General features: G+C 53.3%; 1 protein-coding gene across 1 annotated transcript; it reads right to left on the reverse strand.

The window, feature by feature from the left end:
• Positions 1-419: 419 nt before the first annotated feature.
• Positions 420-21,387, reverse strand: Cpz (carboxypeptidase Z). Its single transcript, XM_055623983.1, has 11 exons — positions 21,281-21,387; positions 17,656-17,688; positions 15,513-15,887; positions 13,070-13,282; positions 10,691-10,887; positions 9,963-10,124; positions 9,277-9,435; positions 6,386-6,521; positions 4,922-5,061; positions 1,985-2,084; positions 420-883 (listed from the first exon to the last, which is right to left on the reverse strand). The coding sequence occupies exons 1-11, from the start codon at positions 21,375-21,377 to the stop codon at positions 537-539; spliced, it is 1,959 nt and encodes a 652-aa protein (XP_055479958.1). The 5' UTR covers positions 21,378-21,387; the 3' UTR covers positions 420-536.
• Between the last annotated feature and the right edge of the window lie 3,400 nt (positions 21,388-24,787).

Consider the following 24,787-nt stretch of genomic DNA (forward strand, 5'->3'; position numbering starts at 1 on the left):
CAACATTAAAATGAAGGAAGGGCCAAGGAAGACGGGACCCCAGAATCGGACCCCATGGAGCCTGTGAGCCCCCAGAGGCAGATTTCAGCCAAGCTGCAGGGAGCCTAGTGCTAATCAACCCTTCTGCCTTTGAGGCCTTGATCCTGCCTTGGAGTCACCTCTGTGTCCCCCCACTCTTCCCATCCAGGGGACTCCTGGCCACTCAACCTGCAGCAGCAGGAGCCAGAGCTCAGCCTTCCAGGATTCATGATCCTTGAAAGGCCAGCAATCCCGTGGGCATGCCCAGACAGCTCTGGTCCTGTCACCTGGAGAGCAGGTGACATGGGCTCTTTTCACTAGGACCAGTCTGAGCTGCCCACAGTAGGCAAGGACCCAATGACCCCCACCTCCCGCCTCTCTGCACAGAGCCTTTCATCACAGTGGGTGAACACGCTTTAATAAGCTGCAGAGGCTGTGCATCGTGTCTGTGGCTGGGCGGCTCTGGACAGAAGCCCAGGCCATGGAGATGGACATCAAGGCAGCGCCTGGGAGGGGTGCTAGTACTTTAGCAGCCAGCGCGGCTTGTAGGGGGTCAGTGAGGTGAAGTACGACCACCACCATGGCTTGCTCCCAGTAGCTGGCTGCCTGCGTGCCCTGGGAGGCTCAAAATCCAGTGGAGCGGGCTCTCCACGTGGATCCTGGGACCGAGGTAAAGCTCTTGAAGGTCCAGGAAGAAAGTTCCTGGGTCCTGTCCCCAGAGGCTGGAGGATGAAGTCCACACGGCCAGCCCTCCTCATGCGCAAGGGAATGGTAACTCTCTTCATAACCTTGGAGTAGCCAGGGGCCTGAGCAATGACGATGTGGGAACCCGGGGGAAGGAGTCTCCAATAGTCACCATCGGGGGCTTTGAAAAGAATAGACACAATCCTCAGAGGGCTTCCGCCCCAAGCTGAGGCAGAAGCGTGATAGCTGGGCTGAGGAGGTTGCACATCAGATGGAGGTAAGCAGGCATTAGCATGGGGTGGGAGGGGCGTTTGCCTCCCCCTAGAATGTCCTCCACCTGTCTGTCAAACCTCCTCTTCCAGGCAGGCTTCACCCTGTCCCCAGGCATTTAATTTGCAAGTCTACCCTCCACCAGACAACAATACTGCCAAGGCCCCATGTTATAGGAGTCTATTTTTAAATTGTTTTTGAGATTTTTATTTTATTTTTTCTTTTATTCTGTGCGGATGAGCCTTTTGCCCACATCTCTGTGCTTGCACCACACGCACACTAAGAGGACATTGAATTCTATCTAACTGGAATTACGGATAGCTATGAATCACCATATATGCTGGGAACTTACCCTGGGTCTCTGCAAGAGCCAGCTCTCCAGCACCGTAGACTGGGTGGGGGGGTTAGTTTTTCTTTTTGTTTTTGTTTTTGTTTTTTTGATTATGATTTTTAACCAGCCGAGAAAGGCCTGAGGACAGCCAGAGCCAATGTGAGACAAAACAAGCTTTTCAGAGTGTTGTGGGCTCAGTGTGGATTGTGCCCCCACCCTGACATGCTCATGTGTTTGAACAGCTGGTCCCCGGTTAGTGCTGCCATTTTGGAAGGTTGTGGTAGCTTCTACTGCCATGCCTTCTCCACCAACGTGGGTTATGAGACAAAATGACCCCTTCCTTAGGTGGCCAGGTATTTGTCACAGCAACAAGCGAAATAAGTGTCCTGTACACACATGGTGTTCCCAGGGTAAACTGTAGGATCTGCCTGAACAGGATCCTGGAGGAAGGTGGCCCCAGGCCGCCGCCTCTAAGAAGGCAGTGTAATTCTGGGAACCCAGCAGCCACGGCAGAGCCATCTCTTCCCAGGCAAACCCAGCAGGAGACACAGCACAGGGCGGACAGGGTCCTCAGGTGGCGCCATCCTCCCTCACCAAGCTGGTCAAGAATGGATGGAGAACCCGGTGGAAGGGGAAGCCTGCGCTGGCCTCGCCCACACGTGGGTGAAAGCTGTTGCTCACCTGTGGTGATGTCGTGGCGGATGCCTTTCACTAGAATCCGTGCGTTTTTGACTGGCTTTCCGTATTTGTCCGTCACCACACCCTTGATGCCTCGGTGTACCTGGAGGCACCAGAGAGAAGGTCCAGAGGTGATGCCTGTCTCCAGTGTCACCTTCACCAGTGCCCCAGGTACCTCTGAGTTGGGTTCTGCTTGAATAATTGAGTAAGTCACTCTCTGGCCTTGTTTCTATTCGGGGTATCTCTGGCAATCTGTCTAGAACACTCCGGGTTTTCTGACTGACACTGAAGCTCTGCCTAACAGTTTACTTTTCTTCCTGACCTCAGAAACTGAGGACAACCTTCAGTGTCTACCCTTAGGCATGTGAGCTCCTAGGCTAGGCATCCATGGTTCCCTCTGAGCAGAAGTTCTAGAAGGAAGCCTGGTGAGGACACAGACCGGACTCTCAGACCATGAGTCTGTCTTTGCACCAGACACCTAGTGGACATCTTCAGAGTGAAACCCATGATGGACAGCCATGGAGCTGGACCCACTTAGCCCTACTGTGAACTGGTCCTGCTAATTCCCAGCCACACCTCGTGTCTTCTGCACACAACGGCTCCTGCCCCAGCGCTTCCTGACCCCAGCAAACCATTTGTTTCTTCATTCTCAAGCTTCCTCAGCTACAGAATGGATCTAAGTGGGGCCAAAGCTGCCAACAACATCTAGGGCTCACAGTGCCTCTGAGATCAGCAAAGGCAGGAACTCAATCGTCCCTGGAGTCCACATGGCTCAGAATCAATGGCTCTTGGCAGTTGCCGCACTCCCTCCTGACCCACAGTGGCACTGTGAGAGGAAGAACATCAAGGTTTGAATGTTTGGGAGAGGAGGGGATGTAGAATGTGGGGCGAGCACAGGATGGGCATGCAACTCTCATGACATAAACAAGGGGCAGCTGGCTTGCCCTGGATGGGTGGCCACCGCCTGGATGCTCCTGAGCATGGATTGCTGTTCCGTGGTGCTGAAACCAGAAACAATATCCTGCAAGAGGAGCAAGAGGAGTGGTTTGAAATGCAAAGCTGTTGGTTGTGAAAAACTGACAGTGAAGCTCCTGCCTTGCTCCTCCTCCTCCACAGAATGGCACTGAATCCTACATGTGGCACCAGCTCAGCTGACATGGCTAAAGCTGCCCCTTGGGTCAATAGTGACTGCTAGCCTACACTCCCACACACATGTATCCCTCTAGACCTCACCCTCCACCTTCATCCTCTTAGAACGTTCTGGCCATCCGCACCAACTGGCTCCTGCCCCTACTTGTAGGCATAATCACTCCTCAGCCTCCAGGGTATCATTCCTGCTGACCCCATAGCCCAGCTTCTCTCTCCCTGCTGGGTTTTACTGAGCTGCCCCTCAAGGGAACAGGGCCTGCCCCTCGGAGCCCCTCCCTCCAGTTGGCTAGTCACCCATCTGCACTTCAACTGGGGTCCTCTCCTGCCACCCTGGGGCCTGGAGCTGTGCAGCAGGAAGAACCGGTTCTGCTCTTCCACCCCCACCCCTGGGCCTGCTCAGGATCACTATGAAAGTGACCTCAATTGGCCATGACAGACCTGATCCTTATCAGGACCCGTGCCCGCTTTCCTGGGGTCATCTGTCTAGAAGTAAGCCAAGTGCTGCCTGACTGGCCACCACTCTTCTTGCCATTAAATCTTCATACACTGAGACTTCACCTACAATATCCGAGGAGTGATCCCAGCCCCTCAAAGGCCCCTTCTAACTCATTTTTCCCCAGTTGACCACAAAATGGCCTGGGCACCTAGCTCTGCCCTAAGGAGAAGACTCACCCTGCCTAAGGGACATGCCAGCTGCCCCGGAAAACACATGACCACATTCTGTGCTACCCGGGGGCTGTGTTCTTCCCTTTGGTGCTGCTCTAGCAAGGCTCGGCCCGTTCTTTCCTGGTGGGAGGTTTCTAACCCCTCTAGAAAGAGAAGGAGCCAAAGCCAGAACTTGAGGACACAAAGTGTAGACCTGAAGAACTCCAGGCCCCATTGCACAGTCACTTCTTTTTCTCTGTTTCCCCCTCTGTCATGTGTCCCTGCGATCCTTCTCTCAAGCCCCATCACCTAGGGGTGGGGCTGCCTAGAGCAGGGTCGTCTAAGGATGGGCCCAATTTAGGGGTAAGGACCAACTGTGAAGCACTGTTATCTCCCTATAGCCCTCTGGGCCTTGTCGTGATTTTATAGCACTCATGCGAGCTGTGCTGTGTAAAGCATTTGGCTCAGGCACCTATTTCCCCTGCCCCAGAAGATCCTAGCTTAAGGATCCAGTGGGGGTTTCTGAGAATGTATTTTCACCCACCCCCGTCACTGTCTGCCCACCTGTGTCCAGATGACTTCAATGCAGATAGGCAGTTACTCCCAGGCAGTCTACCTTCCCACCTCAGGCCTCTGGCATGTGAACAGGCTGTATCCCAGAACGATCACGTGTGAGACCCTCCCACACATAATGTCCCCTTCAGTCCTGCTGCCACACCAGTCATGGCGAGGAACCCTGTAGATCTCAAGTGCCCCGCCGAGTCCCCTACTGAAGCCCCTCTGCTCAGAGAGTACCCTCTTCCTGCCTGGTTTCTCTTCTCTCGGGACTCAGCTTGATTCACCTGCTGCCCCTTGGATGCTGGTCAGACTCCATCCCAGACCGCCAGGCCCCTTGCTCCCTTTAACAATCATGCTTTGCCAGGTAGGAGATTTTTACTCAAGGGGCATTTTCCTGGCATTTCCCCAGGGTGTGTGGGAGGGAGAGTGGTTGGGAGGCCCCATTCCTTAATGAATGGTCAGGGGTGTCACAAACAGACGCTTCCACAGAGCACTGCACAGAGACAGACTAAGGGTGGAGCTGGACCCTGTGGTGGGGGAGGAGGGCCCATGGTGGGCCATGGGGAGCTTCCTGTGGGCAGGGCTCACCATCTCCAGGAAGTTCAGCAAGGGCTCCTTGTTGTGTTGCCACAGGCCGTAGAGCGCTTCCTCTGGTGGGAACTTCACACAGCCCAGCTCCACCGTGATCTCAAAGCAGTTTGTGTGTAGGTAGTTGAAGTCAGACATACCTGTGGGGTGGGCAGCTGGGTGTCAAGGGCAGAGAGCCTGGAGCAGGGCCAAGACTCCAGGACCAGCGCTGCTTTGTGCATAGAGATGACTTACCTTGCCACTGTTCTCCCACGCATAGCCCCGAGGACAGGAGCAGAAGGCTTTGGCAAAACCACAGAGGGAAACTCTGATTCCAGACAGGTTGGTAGCAGAGTCCATGGGATTAGAAGCTTGTTCTCCCAGAGAAGCCAGCGGGGTACCACATGAGCCTCTGTGCCCCAGCTAGTGCGGCTGCAGCCCCAACGAGTCTGGCAGCTTCCAGCTGCCCACAGTTCCGACAGCAGCCCAGGGAGACCTGATCATTTCCATTTCCCAGGAGAGTGAGTCAGAGGGACTAGAATGTCCTCTCCCTGCCCTCTCTGCTAAGGACTTTGGATTTCTGAGCCCTGCTGTTGCAGCGATCACAGCCCACGGTCCTCATGGCTGCCACTGTCCATCTGTGGGCCCATCTGCCCCACAGCCCTGCCAGCTGCTGGAAGGGAGCCCGCTGGCCTCTCCAGTTCAGCCCTTATAGGACTTCTGTCAGCCTCAACCATAGGACCCTATTTGAGAAACCAATCAAGCCTAGGAGGAAGAGAAGCTTTCATGCCCCAGAAGACGATGGTGTGTGTGCCAGGCCCTGGAAGCATGAAAGGGCCAAATAGTAGCTTTGAAATGGATTAAAAAGGTAGAGCTCAGTCACTTGAGTAAAACTGGTGGAAGACAGAGTTGCACGGTGAGCCCAGCCTTGCTAACCCAGGCCTCGTGCATCTGTCTCTTGCCCTCATCTGCGGAATGGTCCAAGTGGGAAATATGCTGGGATACAGCAGGAATCAGACGGAGGGAGTGTGTCTATGCATATGGGCACTCCAGGGCATGCAGAGCATTTGTGCCCCACAATGCACTTGTGGCGCCTTCACCCAGCACCTAGCAGGCAGTAAGGACTCAGAGGCCTGGTGAACACTGAGCTTGGGAAAACCTTAAAGTACATGTCCCAACTGTTAGAACCTTTCACACAGAACCAAATAAATCCTCCGTTGTCAGCTTCTGACATGTCAGCTTATCTGGGACTCTGCCACTGCACCTAGCAAGCCTGTCCAGTCCCAGCAAGGGCTCGGTCACAAGCAGAATCACCGAATGAGTGATTATAAAATAAACTTAGCAGCAGCTTCCAAAGTCACAGGACCAACTCATGCCAGTCCCGCCTCTCCAGGAAGATGGTGACTAAAATTCAAGCCAGACTCTGCCTGGAGTGCCAGGGCTCTGCTGAGGGATGCCCCGCCCACCCGCCTGCTCAGGCCGCACCTCCAGTGAAGCTGTACCAGTCTGCCCCGTTGATGATGCTCCCCCGCTTCAGGAAGTTGCCCCCACACCTGTTCTCCGACCTGTCCATCATCATGGGGTGGACATCAGCATAGGCTCTTGCCAACAGCTTGAACATCTGGAGATGAAGATGGAGAAGGAAGATGAGGGCTCTGCAGCCTTCCACCATCTATCTAAATTTGGGCTTGGCTCTGGGGTTAGGCTCAGTACCTGGACTGTCTGACCCTTTCCCACTCTTCTTTCTCATCTTTGCCTTGGGATCATCATCCCATGTTCCTCCATGGTCCTGCGGGTGGAGCCTGGAAGGAGGCTGTAGCCATCTTCTCCAAAATCCTGGGCACATGAGCCTCAGGCCTGGCTTGGAGCAAGAGTGTACAGAGGAGTGGCCTGCCTGCAGGCCTTGTGACACAAGGCGGCCAGAGCCAGGTGTGGTAGCACACACCTTTAATTCCAGAAACTGGGAGGCAGAGGCAGGCAGAACTCTGAGTTCAAGGCTAGCCTGATCTATAGAATAAATTCAAGAAAGCCAGGGTTACACAGAGAAACTGTGTCTCAAAAAAACCAAAAATAAAAAAGAAGGAAGGAAGGAAGAAGCAAAGAAAGGTAAAAAAGAAAAAAGAAGATGGTTGCACACCTTTAATCCCAGCAGAGGCAGGCAGGTCTTTGTGAGTTTGAGGACAGCCCAGTGTACAGAGCGAGTTACAGGGCAGCCAGGGCTACACAGAGAAAACCTGCCTTGAACAACAGAAGAAAAAGAAAGAAAGAAACATAGAAAGAAAGAAGGAAAGAAAGAAAGAAAGAAAGAAAGAAAGAAAGAAAGAAAGAAAGAAAGAAAGAAAGACGCACGCCAGGTGCTGGGCTGCAGAGGCCCAGGAATGCAGGTCACTGGGCACAGCAACCCACCCTCTCAGCAGCTGCTTCTGTGCTGACTGCTAGGGCTGTGGCAAGTAGGAAGGGCTGAGAGATAAGAGCACGGCTTCCAAACTGGCTCTCCCTGGGCGTCCCTCGGGACACCCAGCCAGCTCCTTCCCTCACACACTCTCCCCACCTCTCCTGAGACTGTGGTTTCCACAGCGCCTGCCACTGGCTGCCGGCTGCACAGTTATTGATTGAGGATGGATGCCTGGGGAGCAGGCTCATTTCTTCTGACTCTAGTGGGACCCATTGAGGTGAACCTCCCCGCTACGGACATCCCCAGGCACAGAGGCTGAGAGGCTGGCCTGACATAGATGAGCTCCTGCTGCTCAGAGTGCACCTGCCCACTCAGGGGATGCGATTGCTCTGTGACAGGCCAAGATCTGAGACCCCACATTGAATGAGTGTGCAAATGAATGAGTGAGTGAGTGAATAAATGAATAAGTAAGTGAGTGAAAGATGATTGGGTGAGTGAAGGAGTGAGGAAGTGAATGAATGAATGAATGAAAAGTAAGTGAGTGAAGAATTGGGTGAGTGAATGAATGAATAAGTAAGTGAGTGACTGAATGAAGGATTGGGTGAGTGTAAGAATGAGTGGATGAGTGAGCTGATGAGCAGATGCAGGGCTGTGAAGCCAGAAGATACAGCTGTTGCTGGCACAGCCCTTGCAGCTTACAAATATGAGGGCACTGAGCCTCACCTGGCTGCAAAAGGGTCTCTCCCAGCCTGTGCCTGAAGCCTCCTTCCATACTTGGGGGTCTCCACCTCACTCTGGCCCTGTGCCCCTCTAGGAGAAGCCACAACCTAAGGGAAACCCTCCCTAAGTCTAGGCCAGGCTGGGGTTCCTCCCCTGACACATGTGAACACGGGCAAGTACATATGCTCCCAATGGCATGCAAACACAAATGTGAGTGAAAATTCATCTGTGTTCACACATGTCTATATACACTATGCCCCAACCTCTGGGACTCTTGATAGAGGCTGGCTGTCCTCTCATTGCTTGTTTCTTGATTTGTCTCCCTCCACAGACAGAGTAGGAATGAACAGTCCTCTCTGCAATTGTGACTCAGGAACAGAAGGTGCCATGCAAGAGCAGTTTGATGTACAAGTGTCCAGCAGGGGTTGGGGGCAGCTGTGCCCCAGCCAGGTTGCTCAGAAGTAAGGGAGCCTGATATCTGGACCTTGTCCATCCCGGATGGTCCCTCCCTCCATGTCCCTTCCCCTAAGTTTGTCGTGAAAACTGCTCTTGAGGGCAGGCCAGGCTCTCTGCACCCATGTGACTCCCCAGGGGGCCTGGCTAAAGACCAAGGCTAGCTCAGACCTGCACAGGCCCCACCCGGGACAGGAGCTTGCAGCCTCCAGCAATACAAGAGAGAATAAGGACCTAGTCCAGACCTAAGGGACATCAAGAACCATTGAGCCTTGCCCTCCCTCTGCCAGCCTTCTCACCCATGCAAGGGAAGGACCAGCTTCCTGTCTCCTTGCAAACGAACATAGGGCTGGGTGGGCACAGCAAGGTGGCTTTTAGGGCAAAAGTGCCTGGAGGGTCCCAGTGTCACTCAGTCTCGCCTACAGTGAGGAAAACAGACCTGAGAAATCAGGGACCTTACCCAGGGACCCCTGTGAGCAGCAGCAGGACCCTAACCCCTGCACCTAAAGCTGGGGCCCAGGGAAGAGAAGGCCGCTCAGAGCCCACAGGGCACCATGCATGTGGTAGCACTGCTCCCTGCTGGTAAGGTCTGGAACTACATGAGACACATCAGGGAGCGGCCAGAGCGCCTTCCTGAGGTTGGGGGGACACTGAAAAGGAAGCCTGCTCTCTGCTTGACAGGAAGGTGGGGGAAGCAAGCAAAGGGGCTCCTGAGGGTTCAACAATACCCATAGTCTCACGAGCTAGAACAGAAGCGACTGTGCTAGCAGAACACTTGCTCAGTCTCATTACCGTGTTCATCTCTCACCTTCTCATCCGGCGTGGGAGAAAACATCTTTTCCTCATGGGGGTGCTTGGAGAAGTCGAAGGGGTAGGACACCACCAGGTCACCCCCGTGTAGGCTGGCTGAGAGGACGAAGGGAACAGCCTGTATCCACTTCATGATGGCCTTGGTCTCAGGGGCCACCTGCCGGGGAGGAAGGACTGCTGTCAGGATTCTGAAACGTCCATGACCTTCCCAGCCAGACTCAACAGAACTCCTGTCCAGCCACTACAGTTCCCTCCAGTCACCACAGAGTTTGTGATGGTCTTTCAGCCTGGAGTTTACCCTGTCTCTCCTGGTCAGGTACCTCTCCAGGCAGCTGAGGAGAACCCCACCTCTGCAGCGCCTGACCGCCCATTTCCTGCACTGAGGCCCCACTAACCTTAGAAATGGTTCTGACCTTAAACAGCTTATACTAGCTACAAAGGAGCTCTTCTGTCAAGCTCAGCTCACTCTTGAGGGAGAACTCAGGGATTCTGAGAAAGTGTCGGGGCCAGGATGCAGCAGACCCGTCTCATCTCTGCTGGAGACTGGGGTTGTCGATACTTTGTTGCCGGCCCAACAAGGCACCAGCCTACCTTGCAGACCAAACACTGAGGCTTAGAGGGGTCAGTGCCCTAGGGAGGGACGCCTGGAGGCCGTGGCTCAGGGAGTGGCCACACAGCTCCTACCTTACCCCACCAGTAGTACTGTGAGATGGGGAGATGGTCTGTGCGCACACCACGAGTGGAGGCCAGCCGGTAGTACTCCGAGGTGAGGTCAGGGAAGTTGCGGTTCAGATCCAGGTTCTGTGCGTTCTGCCTCCCACTGGTCCAGCCGTTGTAGCCGGCACCCTGAACACAAGGGCTCAGCTAAGGATCGGCGTCTCCTACCCCACATCTTCCACTCCACAGGCTTCAGCCAGACTGAGTTTCGCACGGGACTATGGCTCCTGTGGCTTCATGTGATGAGTGCAGGGTGAATCACCTTTGCCCTCCCTCCCATCCCCCACACTTCCACACAGGCTTTTCCTCTCCCCTTAGCATCACGGCTCTGCATTATTCTCCCATGCACGGAGGCCCCACCTCGTCCAGTAGCAGTCCATGCCATTGGCCCCTTGCCTCTCTTGGTTCTTGCCCATGTCCCTCTGTCCCTCCCTGTGAGCTTTCCTTACCCCTCACCAGGACACTTTCTCCTTGGAGCTCTTTTCTTTATCTTGAATGACTGACATATACTCTGCCATTGAACTACATCCTCAGCCCTGCCCACCCATCAAGTAAAATGTCGCAGCACTGCTGCTTGCTCTGCCCTGGTCACCTCAGAGAGGTGATTGCAAACAGATCCCCAACAACGATGAGTAAAGTAAAAGGTTAAGGGTGTTGGAGGAAGCAGCCCATCTCCAGGCGGTGGGAGCTCCCACCTCTGCAGCGGCCACCTCGTAGCCATCAGGGTTCATGGATGGCAGCAGGTGGATGCGGGTGGTGTTCAGCAGGCGCTGGATGCGGGGATTTCCTAGCAGGTACTCAGAACACAGGTACTGGGCCAGGTAGATGAGCATCTCCCGTCCTGCTACCTCGTTGCCATGGATGTTGCCAATGAGCTTCACCTCAGGCTCCACTGCGGGGAGAAAGAGTGACGTGGGGTGTGGTCTCACAGACTGGGTTCAGCAAGGGTCTACCGGGTGTGCCGGGATCGATTCCTACTTGTTTAGACTCAAGAGTCTCTGGGCATAATGATGTATCTAGACACTGACTTCTTGAACTCATTTCATATGTTTAGCCACAATTGTTAGCATAAGTAAAGAATGCTATAATGATAGATGATGCCATTGATTTGTGTGACTTCTATTGACATCCACTCTCCATGTTTGTGCAACAAGTCAAGCACATCAGTGCTTAATCGGTAAAAGAGCTGGTCCTGGGACGGAAGGATGAATAGATGCATGAATGAAAAGATGGATAATGAAAAGATGGATGAATGAAAAGATGGATGAATGAAAAATGGATAGATGGACAAGTAGATGAGTGGATGAGATGGATGGGGTGGATGGATGGATGGATGGATGGATGGATGGATGGATGGATGGACTGATGGATGAACAAATGAAAACACACATAAATGGATAAATGAATGGGTGGTTGGATAGAAAAACAAATAAGTGAATGGACGAATGGATAGATGAACAGATGGATGGATGGATGGATGGATGGATGGATGGATGGATGGGCAAATGAATAAAATAATGAATGATGGTTAGAGGAAATTGTAGGTGTGGCGGATGTACAGATGGGTAAATGGGTGAAAGGGTGGGTGATGGCTGTGTAGAGTAGGCCTGGCAGCCTTCTCCAGTGTGGTTGTGGGAAAGTCACCCCTCCTTGTTGAATCTTACATTGGCCATGTGGAAAATAAAATCTCCTACCCAACTGTTTCACCCAGCAACCATCAGCTGTATAAATGTCCACACCCTTCAAATTCCACAACAGAGGTTATAAATGATAAGGAACTGTCTCTGCAGGAGTGGGATTAGGTTTGGTCTTGGAGGCCAGATGTGATCTGATGACCTCTGACCCCATGAGAGACAGGGCCTTTGAGCTTATGCTGTCCACACTGCCCAGCCTGGCCAGGTAAAAGCTGGGTGGGGGTGACAGCCCAGCAGAGCCTGTGTCCACAGATACAGAGACTGCTGGGGCTGGATGAAAGGATGGGACTCACTGATACCAGCATGGCTACGGGACAACTGGGCTGGAGGAGGGAACCAAGGGAGGACTCAGATTTAGTGATGCTGTCAGTGCTGGGAGTAGGACCCTTTAGAGTCAACATGGCCACTTCACAGTTCAGAAGATTCTAGAGCTCCAGAGACAGTCAGCATAGAGCCTCTTCTCTAGCTCAGTAATTACTGTAACAAAGTTCCGTTCCTAATCTGCACCACAGCAAGGAAGTCCCAAAGGACCTGAGCCATCTAGCATTTTCCACGGCTCAGAACAGATGTCCACATCCCGTGTCACCAGACCTTGGTCTGGAAATGGAAAACCCACTGTGTCCACACACTAGCTTAGCAAAATATGCTCCACAGGAGAAAAAAAATGTGCTTCATGGAAGGAAAGCAACCAGGACCCAGACCTGCACAGACCCAGGACTCACAAGACTGCAGCAGTGATGGCGACAGCAACATATTCCACACTAAGAGTCTAAGGACCGAAGCTCTGGCACTGGCCACTGACCCTGCCAGACCCAGGGTCCTCTCCAGGACCTGCCCTAGACCCTCCAGCCTCCAGCCTCTCGGGAAACCTTGCACTCGCCCTGAAGACAGAGTCTCCACACTGTCACCTGTTTAGGTGGCCTATTTCCTTGCTATTTCTCAGTCTCCTCAGACCAGTGTCTCTGTTTGGATGAGACCAACTCATTTCCATGGTCCCAAACTCTCAAGTTTTTTTTGTTTTTTGTTTGTTTGTTTGAAAAATCTTTTTTAAACAAATGTTTTTGAGACAAGGTCTGTATGTAGTCCTGGCTGTCCTGGAACTCACTCTGTAGACAAGGCTGGCCTGGAATTCACAGAGATCCTCATGCCTCTGCCTCCCAAGTGCAGGGATTAAAAGCATGTGCCACCGTGCCTGACTTGGAGATATTCTTTTGAACACCATCCTTGTGCTCTGTGGTCCCTTACAATCAGGTCCAGGTGACCATGGGTGGGTAAGTGGATGGAGACACTAAATGGTCGCTCCCAGCTTGTACACCCCAAGGCTAAGTGCATCCTGTTTCCAGGGGCAGAATCACACACGGGCCTCCCAGGGTCACTCACTGAGCTCGTGCTGGCCTGGGCGGCTTGAGAACTCGATGACAACCAGATCCTTGCCTTCGAAGCTGCGCCCAATGCTGTATGTCCTGGCCACCTGGGAACAGCGGGTTGCTGTCCTCTTCAGCACCCGGACCATCTGAGCATAGGAGTGATGGGCGAAGCGAATGAAGGTAGGCGGCAGGCCTGAGGGCAGAGCCTCCTCAGCATCCAGCTCTCCTGGGGAAGGAGGTGGAAATGGGTCTGAGGTGTGCACCATAAGTGAGTAACTCGTGGCTCACCAGCCTGTCCCAGCATCCTCACCTCTAACCCCACTTCACTGCTATATAAGTGGGGTGTGGAGATGACCCATAGGCCTCCTGGATGGCATTGACAGTGACAGTACCCAAGGAAATGCATATGGAACGTGACTCTACTCACAGGGTGTAAGTGACCACAAGATGTCACTGCCTGGGAGCGTTCAAATGTGAAAAGCAATCTCAAGAGAAGGTGCATTTAGGAATCCTCCACCTACAGAAATCGCTGAGAGGCTGCCATCTGCCTCTAAGCCTTGGTTGTCTGTCTGCCATAACGGGGGCCCTGACACAGCTCTGCATCCCTCTCTCCTTACTGGTGTCATGGCCTACGCTGTGTCAGCACACACATGAGCCAGTGCCATGGCTTATGTCGTGTCACTCTCACGAGCCAGGCAGCGTGGTTCAGAGTGGTTCCCCACAGTCTGCCGTGTGCTAAGATTGCTCCCAAATACTTCTGCAACAGGGAGAATTCCCACCAGGAAGGAGAGGGGGGCTGGGGCACCTGTCACCACCACCCAATCTTCCCGTTCCTCTCCAGAGCAGAAGCCCAATGGCTAGCAGCCCTGGGGACCCTCCCCTGGACAGCTTCAGAAACTTGAGGCAGGTCCCTGCAGGCCCCGAGGGCCACAAAGAGTTAATGCCATTCTCTGAATGTCCCACTTGCAGTTTTCTTTGTGCTCAAAATGGCTTCTGGGGAGAAAGAGCAGGTGAAAGTAGCAATTTGGTGGTTTTAAAAAAATGCCCAAAATAACTCCTGGGCTCTCTTGGGACAACAGGGTCAGCGAGAGTGGGCTGGCGGCCTTTTAGCTCACCAGCCTTGCTTACTGCCTCCACGCCTGAGCCCTTTGTGGGCACAGCAACTGATGACCAGCGTAGCGATTCCACCACCCACTGCATGTGCTTGAGCCCAACCGCCTTCTCCAGGAGAGTACCAGGCTCCAGGACTAGGCTCAGCGTGTTGCACCTCCTGGCAGCCACTCCCACACCCTCAGCTAGGTCTGCACCCTCCCCAAAGCCTCTGTGTCTCAGTACACAGTAGGCACTCAATAAATAAAGATGCACACACCAGTCATTCACCAGTGGCCGGCCAGGGTGACTTCAGTAGATGTACCTGTTCTGTCTATTTCCCTGGGCCTCCATTTCCCAACTGCAGCAGAAGACTAAGGGCTTTCAAAGTAAGGCCACAGGATGCCAGGGCCCAACCAAGCCAGCCGCTGCCCTTCCCCGGCCGACACACAGGCCACATGGGACTCTTAAGCTCACGACAGTGAAATGAGATTAAAGCATGGCTAGTGACTCCTGTCTTGGACAGGACAGAAGGACTTGTGTCTGTCCCACAGGCAACTCCATGGGCCAGGGTTGCATGGTGGGTGCGTGCAGATTCCCAGGGGACCCTCTTTCTTACCCCTGTGCACATAGCAGACTCAGGAAAGGTGCATGTGGCAACAGAGAGGGCTGTGTTCAACTAACAAGCTATGCCAAGCCACCCTCCAGGACCTCCACACACCTCCTGAGGTGAGCGGCTCAGTAAAGCCCACACCTCCACCACAGGTTGGCCCTGGAGAAAACCAAGCCCTCCTCGGGGCAGCCTGCATCATGCCTCCTGCTGTCCCAAAGAGTCTTCCTGAAGGGTGACTCCATCCGACTCACACAGCCTGTGTCATCCTTCAGACTCAGCTTTGGCCAGCAGGTCTGCTGAGATGTTCCCTGCCCAGCCCAGCCCAGTGGCACAGCCAATGTGATGCTGTTTCCTAAAGAAAGCTGTAGCTGGGCGCTTTGTCTACTATGCCCATGCCCCTACTTGTTTGCTGGGCAAAGGCCTCTCCATGAGGAGGTTCCTTCACAGGCTTGGCTGGGGCACTTGCCCCTTTTGATAAGCCGCCCTTCACCCCCAGTCTTCCCTCCGAGCCCATAGATGTGGGAGTCTTTGATAAAGAGTTCCATATGAGATAACCCTTCATAGGACCCTATTGGTACCCTTCTACAGAGAGCAAGGTCAGCACCAGGATGTGACTTCTCTCTCTTGCCTGTGCCATCCCAGACCAATTGATCTGTTTGTCACACAGCACAAGCAGACCCCTGACACCTGCCTGCCCACACAATCACCCCCAGAGCAAATGTGCAGCCTGAAGCGCCCCAAAGCCTTGCCTTACCCCGGAGCTGTTCCAGAGGGTCGTAGCAGCCTTCCTCCTCTGGTGTGAAGTATCGGGCACAATCTAGGAAGTAGGGCCAGGCCATGTCGATGGCATCAAAGGCCGGCTGGCAGGCTTCTCGAAGGCCCTCGCAGACATGCCGGCAGGGCCTTTGAGTGTGGCCTCCCTCACATCGGGGGACCAGCACGGAGCACCCTAGCAGACGCAGGTCAGGGTTGCACTGACCCTCCAGGAGAAAGTGCAGCACGCCCAGCAGCATGTACTCAGGGCTGGCCTCCACAGCCTCCCGTGACCGGTGCTCCAGAGGTGTGGGGAATGACGTGTAGTTATAGGCTGCATCGGCGCATGTCCTGAGGTGCAGGTCCACGCACGTGGCTGGAGAAGGAGAGTCAGCAGGTCATATAACGACCCATGCCCAAGTAGATACCACCTAAGACAAGGGCCTGAAATGACGGCACAACCAAGTCCGTGGGGAGAGACAAGAATAGAGCTACTGTGGAGGAAGCAGGGTCCATGGGAGACACAGCGAGGAACTCTGAACTGATTGCATCCAGACACCTACCAGCAAATGGGCCAGGATGGCAAAGACACCAGCAGAATGGCGGCAGGCAGCCTGCCCTGCCTGGGGATACATGATGAGGCCAGGAAATTGGCAGAAGCAGGAGTAAGCCTCAAGACAGTCCCAAAGGAGAAATGTCCACGGGAACACATCCCGTGTGGAATATCCCATCCTCTAGAGACAAGGGTAAATCCCCCAGAAATGCACCTGGCAGGCCTGACTCTGATTCTCCTCCTGATACAAGGACATTATAAGTGCAGGCTAAGGGAGGCCAGCTCCTCTGATATTAGACTCTGCGTTGGACCAGCACAGATGGCTCCAACTGCCCTTCTCCTGCGGCCACCACTTGCCAAGCAGGGCCTTCTAAACTTGTCCAGTGCAGATGGGAGCCCAGGAAGCTGCTGGGCATAAAGTTGGACCCCTCCTGCCAGCCTCTCTCTCTCTCTCTCTCTCTCTCTCTCTCTCTCTCTCTCACCTGTCACCTGCTCCTCCACCTCCATCAGAGACATCGTGTGACGCAGACCTAAGAGCTTGCCACCTTCCCCCCTTGTCATTGTGTGGAAGGACACAGCTGTTCGTGCTCAGCTTTCTGCTCAGGGCACTTCAGATATGTTGGTTTTTGTCTTATTTTCTGGCCTTTGAGGTTTTTAAAACTTCATTTATTTATAGTTGGTTCACACCACAGCACAAGCATGGAAGTCAGAGAACAACTTGCAGAAGTCAGTTCTTTCCTTCTGCCATGTGGACCCCAGGGATTTAATTCAGATCCAGTCAGTCTTGGCAGCAGGCACCTCTGTCCACTGTCCACTTGCCAGACAGCTTCTTGGTTTCCTAAGATAGCCCTCACTCTGTAGCCCAGACAGGCCTAGAACTTCTATGTAGCCCAAGTTGGCTCCAAGCTCATGGTAATCCCCCTGCCTTAGCCTCCTAAATGCTGAGATGAAAGGCATGAGCCACCACGCTCAGCTACAGTGCTGGTTGTTCTATGGGGGAAGTGCTCCCTGCTTTTGTAAATCTCCACATAGAACACACCAGATATACACCACTGGCGGGAGAGAGGTTTGCCTGTTCCAGAGAAGCAGCTGTGTCCTCACCCCTGTCCTGAAAGTTTTGGACCACAGCTCTCAAGTCACTAAGAAAGGTGCTCCACCCCTCCTCATCTCAGGAAGGATGAGACCAGGACCTAGGCACGGTGGAAAAGAACGTGGCCAAGTTTAGAAGCCCATCTGGGCCTGCAGAAGCAGAAGCCAAAGATGGCCTCTGTGGCGGGGCCTGGATCATAAACTCGGCCTGTGCTTAACACATAAGTGGCCCTGGGCTCCATTCTTAGCATAACACCTCCCTGCAATGAAAGTAAAAGAATCTTCTAGCAAGAGACAAACACAGGGCTGGCCACGGAGGGGCCCCTAGCATTGCCTCCTAGGCAAGCAGGACAGGCTGCCCTCTTGTTTAGTCTAACTGCGCTGGGTCTGCTGAGCCTGCCCTGCTACCCATATCGGAAGCCAGCATCTCTACTTTGACACCATGTGAGCCAGGGGACTTTGAAGTTCCTACAAAGCAAGGCAGGGGTGGGGTGGTACGTACCATTGTGGGTAGAGGCCAGCCCCTGACATTTACCTGGGAAGAGAGACAACCCGAGTTAATAACAGACACACACATCTCTCCCTCCACAGCCTTTGCTGAGTACTCACTGGGAACCAGCCCTGTCCCGTCCTCTGTCACCTGCATCCCACTGGTCTGCACTGCTGACCTCTGAGCTCAAAGCATCGGGGCACCCATCTCTCAGGTCAGGAACCAGAGTCTGACAAACCACAGGGCTTGCTTAAGAAAGTGGGTGTGCTGGAATTGGTCTGGCCCAGCCCGGAACTAAATTGGAGGTCTCTGTGGCCACATGCCCATAGGCAGCCTTGCGTCAGCTCCCACAGTGTCCTGAGCCATCAACCTCAAACTGTGCCCATGATTCCCCAACCACCATACTCAGACTGAACACTATCCAAAGAGCCATCCAAGCAGATTCCCCAAGTCCCAAGAACACTGAAAGAATATGGAGTCTCAGTGATGTGTGAGTTTTGGAACCCCTTTCAGAAAAAAAAAAATCAGCACACAAAACTATCCTCCCAACGGTGGGGTCTCAGGGGCCTCCTGAATGCCAGGTCTCATGGACTCCATAGTAAGATCCAGGAGGGGCCATAACACCCCCTTGAAAACCAGCAGCTATTTTCAGCCACATGTCTGTTGGGCATTTTGGGCACAATGAAAAGGTGTCAAGGAGGAAAATTACGTCAGATTTAAACTGGACTGGCCCTGGGGTAGTCAGGAAGGACTCTGATGGCTCGTGCTGGGAAGGGCCAGAAGTGTGGTAGAATGACCATGACCAAAAGAGGAGTCTCTTAGGAGCAGGTGTGCGCGCATGGGAGGAGAGATAAACCCCGCTAGCATAGGGGCCATTTCAAGTGTCTGTACTCTGTCCTGTTCAGATGGAACCTGGCAGTGACCAGGAGCCTGGCAGAGGCACAGCACCCTTAGACTTCTCTCAAGATCTACAGTCATCCAGCAGGTGAATACAAGAGTGAACCACCTGTGCCCGCCACCTATAGAGAAGGCATCAAAGGGCTCAGCCTCACTCTGGTTACTAGAACCCACTGTGCCCAGTGTACCTACTGTGAGCCAGGCTGCCTCGGTTCTTTTCCTATGCCCAGGCTCTCCTGAGACAGGCAGCATTGGAGACTCCATACCTCCGCCCGGAACTCACAGGGAAGCTCAGGTTTTTACTATCTTTGAGTTAGGGGTTGAATTTGGCGATTTGAGACAAGGTCTCATGTAGCCCAGGTGGCTTTGTACTCTCCATGGAGTTGTAGATGATCTTGAACTCCTGACCGACCCTCCCACCTTCCTCACACATGCTGAGATTACAGGAGTGCACACCATGCCCGATTTCTACCCTCTCAACCGATGGGAAGAGACTCACCCAGACTCTTTATGGTGTGGATCTGGTATGGATCCAAGCCACACCAGGACATACTCTCCTCCCCATGCTAATCATGCTGTAGAGAACCTTGACCATGAGCCAGTGCAGTAGGGAACAGAAAAGGGGCCCAGCCTCCAGGCTACGTGGCTCTGGGTTCACCCGATCACACAGTGAAAGCCTGGACATGGCTCTTTACCGTTGTTCTGTTTTTTTTGTTTTTGTTTTAATTCAGGGCTTATAATAATCACCTTTGAGGTATATTATGAAAGACCTAGAAGATGACCCATGTTTAGTATCTAAGAATAATCCGGCCCAAGGACAACATTCCACAGTTAATAATATCTGTCGTCGCTGTCCCTGCTTCAGGCCAAACTAACACAACGGGTGAAGTCTTGTGAAAGTCCTTAGAAGGTAGCACCACTGGGAAGGACCACAGCTCTCACCCTGATATAAAAGACTACAGGCGCCCACCCCTAAAAATCAACCCACTACAGCACAAGCAGGCAAAAGGGGGTGTGTAAGAAATAAACTGAGCAAGCCATGGGAGCAATCCAGTAAGCAGCACTCCTCCGTGGCCTCTGCATCAGCTCTTGCCTCCAGCTTCCTGCCTTGAGTTTCTGTCTATTCAGGAGGGACAAGCCAAATAAGCCCCACGTTGCTCCTGGTCGTGGTGTGTATCACATCAATATAAAGCAAACTAGAACATACTCCAATCATAACTTTATATCAAGGAGGAAATATTTAATATTTCAGATAAGTGAATTAAATTTTTTATTGTTTAAAATCAGTCTCATCTGTTTCTCTTTCCTTCTTAGCAATCCACATGCCTATATCAACCACAAGGTGGTAGCATTTCTTCAAGGCAGGGACAGAAGCTGCCTTCTGTCCCACCTTCCCTCTGCAACTGCCCATCAAGCTCTTGGCTAGAGGCCCTCTAACAGAGAAGTCAGAATGTCCTGAGATAGAGCAGGACATCTGCCCCCAGTCACACAACAGAATAAAAGAGTCAGGCTGTGAACCCCAAATTCAGGCTTAAGGAAGAACCAGAATTCTCCATCAATGAAAAGACCGGGGAGAGAGATGTATGCCAGGCGTGCCCCAAGCCCTAGTACATGGGAATGGGGTGAGGTGAGGGAGGGGGAGTGGAGTAGCGACCACCTTTGGATGTGAATCCTGGGCCGAAGCTGCCAAGCTGACCCAGAAGTTTCCATGGTCCGAAAGCCCACTAACCATCCATGCATGTTCCTATGGAGGGAGCCTGGATTCTATGCATTTTCTGGGGTGCCGGGTACTCAGAGAAAGGCCCTCCCATGCAAGTTTCAGCAGTGCTAGCAGGCACGCATTGTGCACAGCTCCACACACGATCGTACACGTACACACTTGCCCAACTGGCCTGCACTGGCCATTCTGCAGCAAGATGAATCAAGATCCAGGAGAGGCCGGGGGAGTGGGGAGAAAATCCCAGGCTGAGGGCAAAGAAAAGGGGCATTGTGTTCCCGACATCCACCTGGCTAGAGCAGGCAGGCGCTCGGGTGACCACAAAGCCTAATTCTTGAAATTCTCCATCTGATACGATGGGCTCTGAAGACCCTGGGAGCCCCATCTGGACTCAGGTGATTAACAAATAAAGACACCAAGAATATGAACTAGATATACCCCCACCCAAATAAAAGGGAGGCGGGAGCCCGGCTTCTGGAAGAGACAGTGGCACCAGAATGGAGTCCAGACCCATCCTCAGGACCTTTAACTGAGGTCAGCCGGTGTCCCTGGTCCCTCCCTTCTCCCTACCCTGTCACTGCACCGTTTTCTCAGCCACTTCCAGAGACAAGTTATCCACATTGCAGCCAGGAGTTTTGAAGAAAGGGTCAAGAGTCTCCTGTGGCCAGCACCTCTCCATTCCTGGAAGATCTGGGGACTCAGACTGCCTTGTCCGACAGTCCCCGCACCTGCTCGCTCTGACCCACTGGTGGACACCCCACCCCTCCAGGCCAGGTGCCTGCTCTGGACTGGCTGATGCGGTACCCCTCCCAGCTCTGTTGTCTCCCTGGAGTCTGTAGCTCAGCTGCCGAGAAAATCCAGTGCCCCAGCAAAAGTTCTCAAGACTGACTAAGGGTCACAAGGTGGTACCCTCGGGACAGTCTACCCAGGCGGTAGCTTTGCTACCCACAGGGAGAGAAAGGATCCCAGGTGGATGAAGGGAGGGGTTTTTAAATCTACCCAGGGGAGCAGCTGGGACCCTACCGGAGGGATCGGGACCAGGTGAGCAGCTGAGGTGCGCGGCCGAGGCCAGCGTGGCTAGCGCGCTCAGCGCGGCCAGGAGCAGCGGCGTTGGAGGCATGGTGGGCACGGATGCGCGGAAGGGTGCAGTGATGTGGCACTTGGGGCGCGCGAGTGGCGCTGCTGGGCCGGGCGACGGGGCGGGGGAGGGGGGAGTGGCGGGGAGGGGAGCCGGAGCAGGAGTCGGGTTACAACCCGCAGGGCCAGACACTGGAGAAGGGATGCGGAGGAGGAGGAAAGGCAGATAAAAGCCAACCTGCCTCCTACCCCTCCTGGAGTCCCGCCTCCTCCAGAAAGCGATTTGTCCTCTTGTGGGAGGCTCTGGGGAACTGATCATCGAATCCCTGCTAATTTGGCCTAAAAACCTTGATTTGTGGGGGGATAGAGATAGCACCATAAGTGGAGATGGGTCTTGGCCCAGAACTGACCCCAGCTGGAAGTGAGCCAGCCCTTGGTCAGAACTGGCAAAATGAGGCCAGGCCTCTCAAACTAGTCTTAAGTGTGGCTTCTTTCCCAGGGAAGCTGTTGGAGGCGCAAATGCGCGGTAGTACCGCTGCACCCCCTGCCGGGATGCTGGCACTGTTCTCATCCACTGTGTTGGGCTGTGTTCCAGACAACTTCCGTCACTTGCAGGGCCCAGTAGGAACCTAGCTCACAGGATCCTCCTGAAGGATTGTGCATCTACCCCCAGAAGGTAACCTGAAGGCGATGTCATGAGGTGGGGAGGCAGCCCACTGATGACCAAACTCTAGGTTATATCTGGAGGAATGGGAGCATCCTTCCTAATACACCTAGCCCTCCAACCCCATCTCTCACGCCACCTCTACCCCTCCACCCTTGCCTTCCCTACTTGCAGCTTTCCAGGGCTGTCAGCACCCAAGTAAGAAAAGATGGCCTGGAGCCCTGTGTGCTCTCCTTCTGGGCAAAACTGCTTGGTGCAGGACAGACCCTGACACAGCTGTATAGCTGTATGCATATCTGCCTGCCAGTCCCTACTCACTGTCCCTTTGCCAGCCCCACAGCTCAACCGCTACAGTCCAGTCAGTGTACACCTGTCACAAGCTTGGGGACAGCAAGGTAATACCTAGCTGGAGTATTTGGCCCAGATGACTTTTAGGAGGCATATGCCTTCATGGGCATCATTTATCAACTGTCCTGGATAGCTGGAGGCTGTGGACAAGTTAACCTTTTGTGAGAGGTACAGTCTCTCTTCGAAGCAGGCAGGCCATGCCCAGGGAGCACAGGCCACTTCCACAGCTTTTTAAGTCAGAGCTCTGAAGGCAGCAGGGGACCGCCAACCTGGGCTCGGTCTTTCCCGTCCAATGGCACTTGGGTGTGCCCACCAGCCCTCTGAGCTCCAATCTCCCACCTTCCCTCTGGATGCTCCTCACTCAGCAACTCATCTCTGAGTCTAGCTGGAAGCTTGTGCAGGCTGAAGGTTGTGGGAACTGTGAGTCTGCCGCTGTCCCTTCTGTCAGCAAGCTTGACTCTCGTGCACACGAAGCATGCAGCTACAGGACCTGGTTGTGCAGCCCTCAGCAAGGGCTTGTTCTTCGTCCTCAGCAGTGCATAGAAACCCACACAGATTAGAGTCCACAGCCCTTCAGACTTAAAGAAACAGGCTCCAGTTACTGTCTTCAGACCTTAGGCATCCTGGGGCTAGGCTGTCCCCTCTAATCCAACCTCGCCTCATTAGCTGAGACAATACAACCCTCCACTAAGCCGTTCTTCATGAGGAAGATGAAAAAGTCACAGACCCGGTTCCCCACTCCCAATGGGAAAGAGGCTCCACCCCCTCTATCTGCCAGAAGCCCTAGAACAGAGGCCCCAGGACACAAAGCAGCCTTAGCACCACCAGGATTGAGCCCAAACAACACACCTAACTGGAAACAGCTTTATGAAGTTTTTGTAATTACAGATAATCACCAACCAAGGTACTTGCCACTTGCGTTGGTAGTAGGTGGGGAGTCTCTGCTGTAGGCCTCAGGTGCTATCTGATGACATTATTAGCCCATGGTTGGTGAAAGCTAGTGGTCTCTAAATACATTATAGAGGGTTTCAGTGGTAGTCACAGGGTTGCTCGGTCAGACACAGTTGGGCAATTTACAGCTAGCAAGGGAGCTAAAGATAGCCCAAGATAATTTACTGTAAACCTGCAACAGTCCAACTCTCCAAAATCAGTTAACTTTTAACCAGTAAATCATGTTAACCTTTAACCTTTAGCCTTTAACATGATGTAGATTTAGCTTCTTTCCCCCTGGGAACTTCATCAGGCAAAGCAAAAGGGCTTTCAGGCTGGGTAATAGAGTTGGTACAGCACCAGAAGCCAATGATTTCCAGATCAGCCTATATTAACTGAGTACTCTTGGAGGCTGTGGCCATCCATGGAAACCTCAGATGAGGCCGAAGAAGGGCTGGAGTGAGGCATACCAGGAGACAGAGTAAGGTGTGCTTGATACACCTCTGATAGCACTGGAGACTTGGAGACAGGAAGTGCGGTCTCAGAAGGCAGACAATCTGCACAGGAAGTCTGCTCCTCAGTCCTGCCCCTAACAGGAAGATTCAGTGACAATGCCTGACCCCTCCCCCCCAATAACTGAGCAAGGAGTCCTATGAGGCCCATGGGACTCTGCTTCTTGCTTTCAGCAGTGACAGGAGGGAGACACCGCTCCACACTGTTGCCTTCAGCAGAGAGAGGAGTGTTTCCTTGATCTTTTAGGGACCCCACTCAGGTAAACTGTAGGTTTGACACAGCAAACAGTTTCAGGATGAGCAAATATGAGGCAATCTGAGGTTTATTAATAGTGGGAAGGCTAGAGAGCTAGCTCAGAACTGAAAAGGACTGGCTCTTCTTGCAGAGGACTCAGGATTGGTTCCCAGCATCCACATGGTGGCTCATAGCCCTCTGTGACTCCAGTTCTAGGGGTTAGGTCTTGGAGATCCCCTTTGTCATTCTTCCCTGTCTCACTGCCACACACCGAAGTCTCTGACCTTTCCAGCCTTTCTGGGTCAGAACAACTGATGGGAGCCGGACTGTCCAGCACAGACTCACAGCAGGGCCGGGGCCATGTGGCCTGGAAGGCAGCGGAAAAGGAGGGACCCTCTGAATGAACACTGCTGTGCCAAACTATAAGTATTGTCTGGTTGGTAGTTTTTTGGATTGGTTTTTTTTTTTTCACATTTTTTTGCTTGTTTGTTTTTGTCAAGCTAGAGTTACTTGAAAAAGAACCACAACTGAGAAAGATTGACCTGCAGGCAAGCATGTGAGACCTTTTCTTGATTTATGTGCAAGGGCCAGCTCACAGTGGTTGGTGTGATCCCGGGACATAGAATATATAAGAAAGCCGACTAAACAAGCCATGAGGAGCAAGTCAGTAAGCAGCTCTCCTCCATGGCCTCTGCCTCAGTTCCTGCCTCCAGGTTCCTGCCTTGAGTTCTCGCCCAGGCTCCCTCAGTGATAGACTTAGAAGT

Source organism: Psammomys obesus, unplaced genomic scaffold (genome assembly GCF_907164565.1).
Source record: "Psammomys obesus unplaced genomic scaffold, mPsaObe1.curated_primary_1811, whole genome shotgun sequence".
Classification (NCBI taxonomy): Eukaryota; Metazoa; Chordata; class Mammalia; order Rodentia; family Muridae; genus Psammomys; species Psammomys obesus.

Bases quoted from the DNA above. Each gene is read 5' to 3' on its own strand.
- Cpz (XM_055623983.1), bottom strand. From the start codon at position 21,377: ATGCCTCCAACGCCGCTGCTCCTGGCCGCGCTGAGCGCGCTAGCCACG. The intron at 6,522-9,276 runs GTGAGAGATGAA...CTTCATCTCCAG, and splicing joins CTCCCACGCCGGATGAGAAG to ATGTTCAAGCTGTTGGCAAG. The intron at 2,085-4,921 runs GTGAGCCCTGCC...TGGTGCCTCCAG, and splicing joins TGCTGAACTTCCTGGAGATG to GTACACCGAGGCATCAAGGG.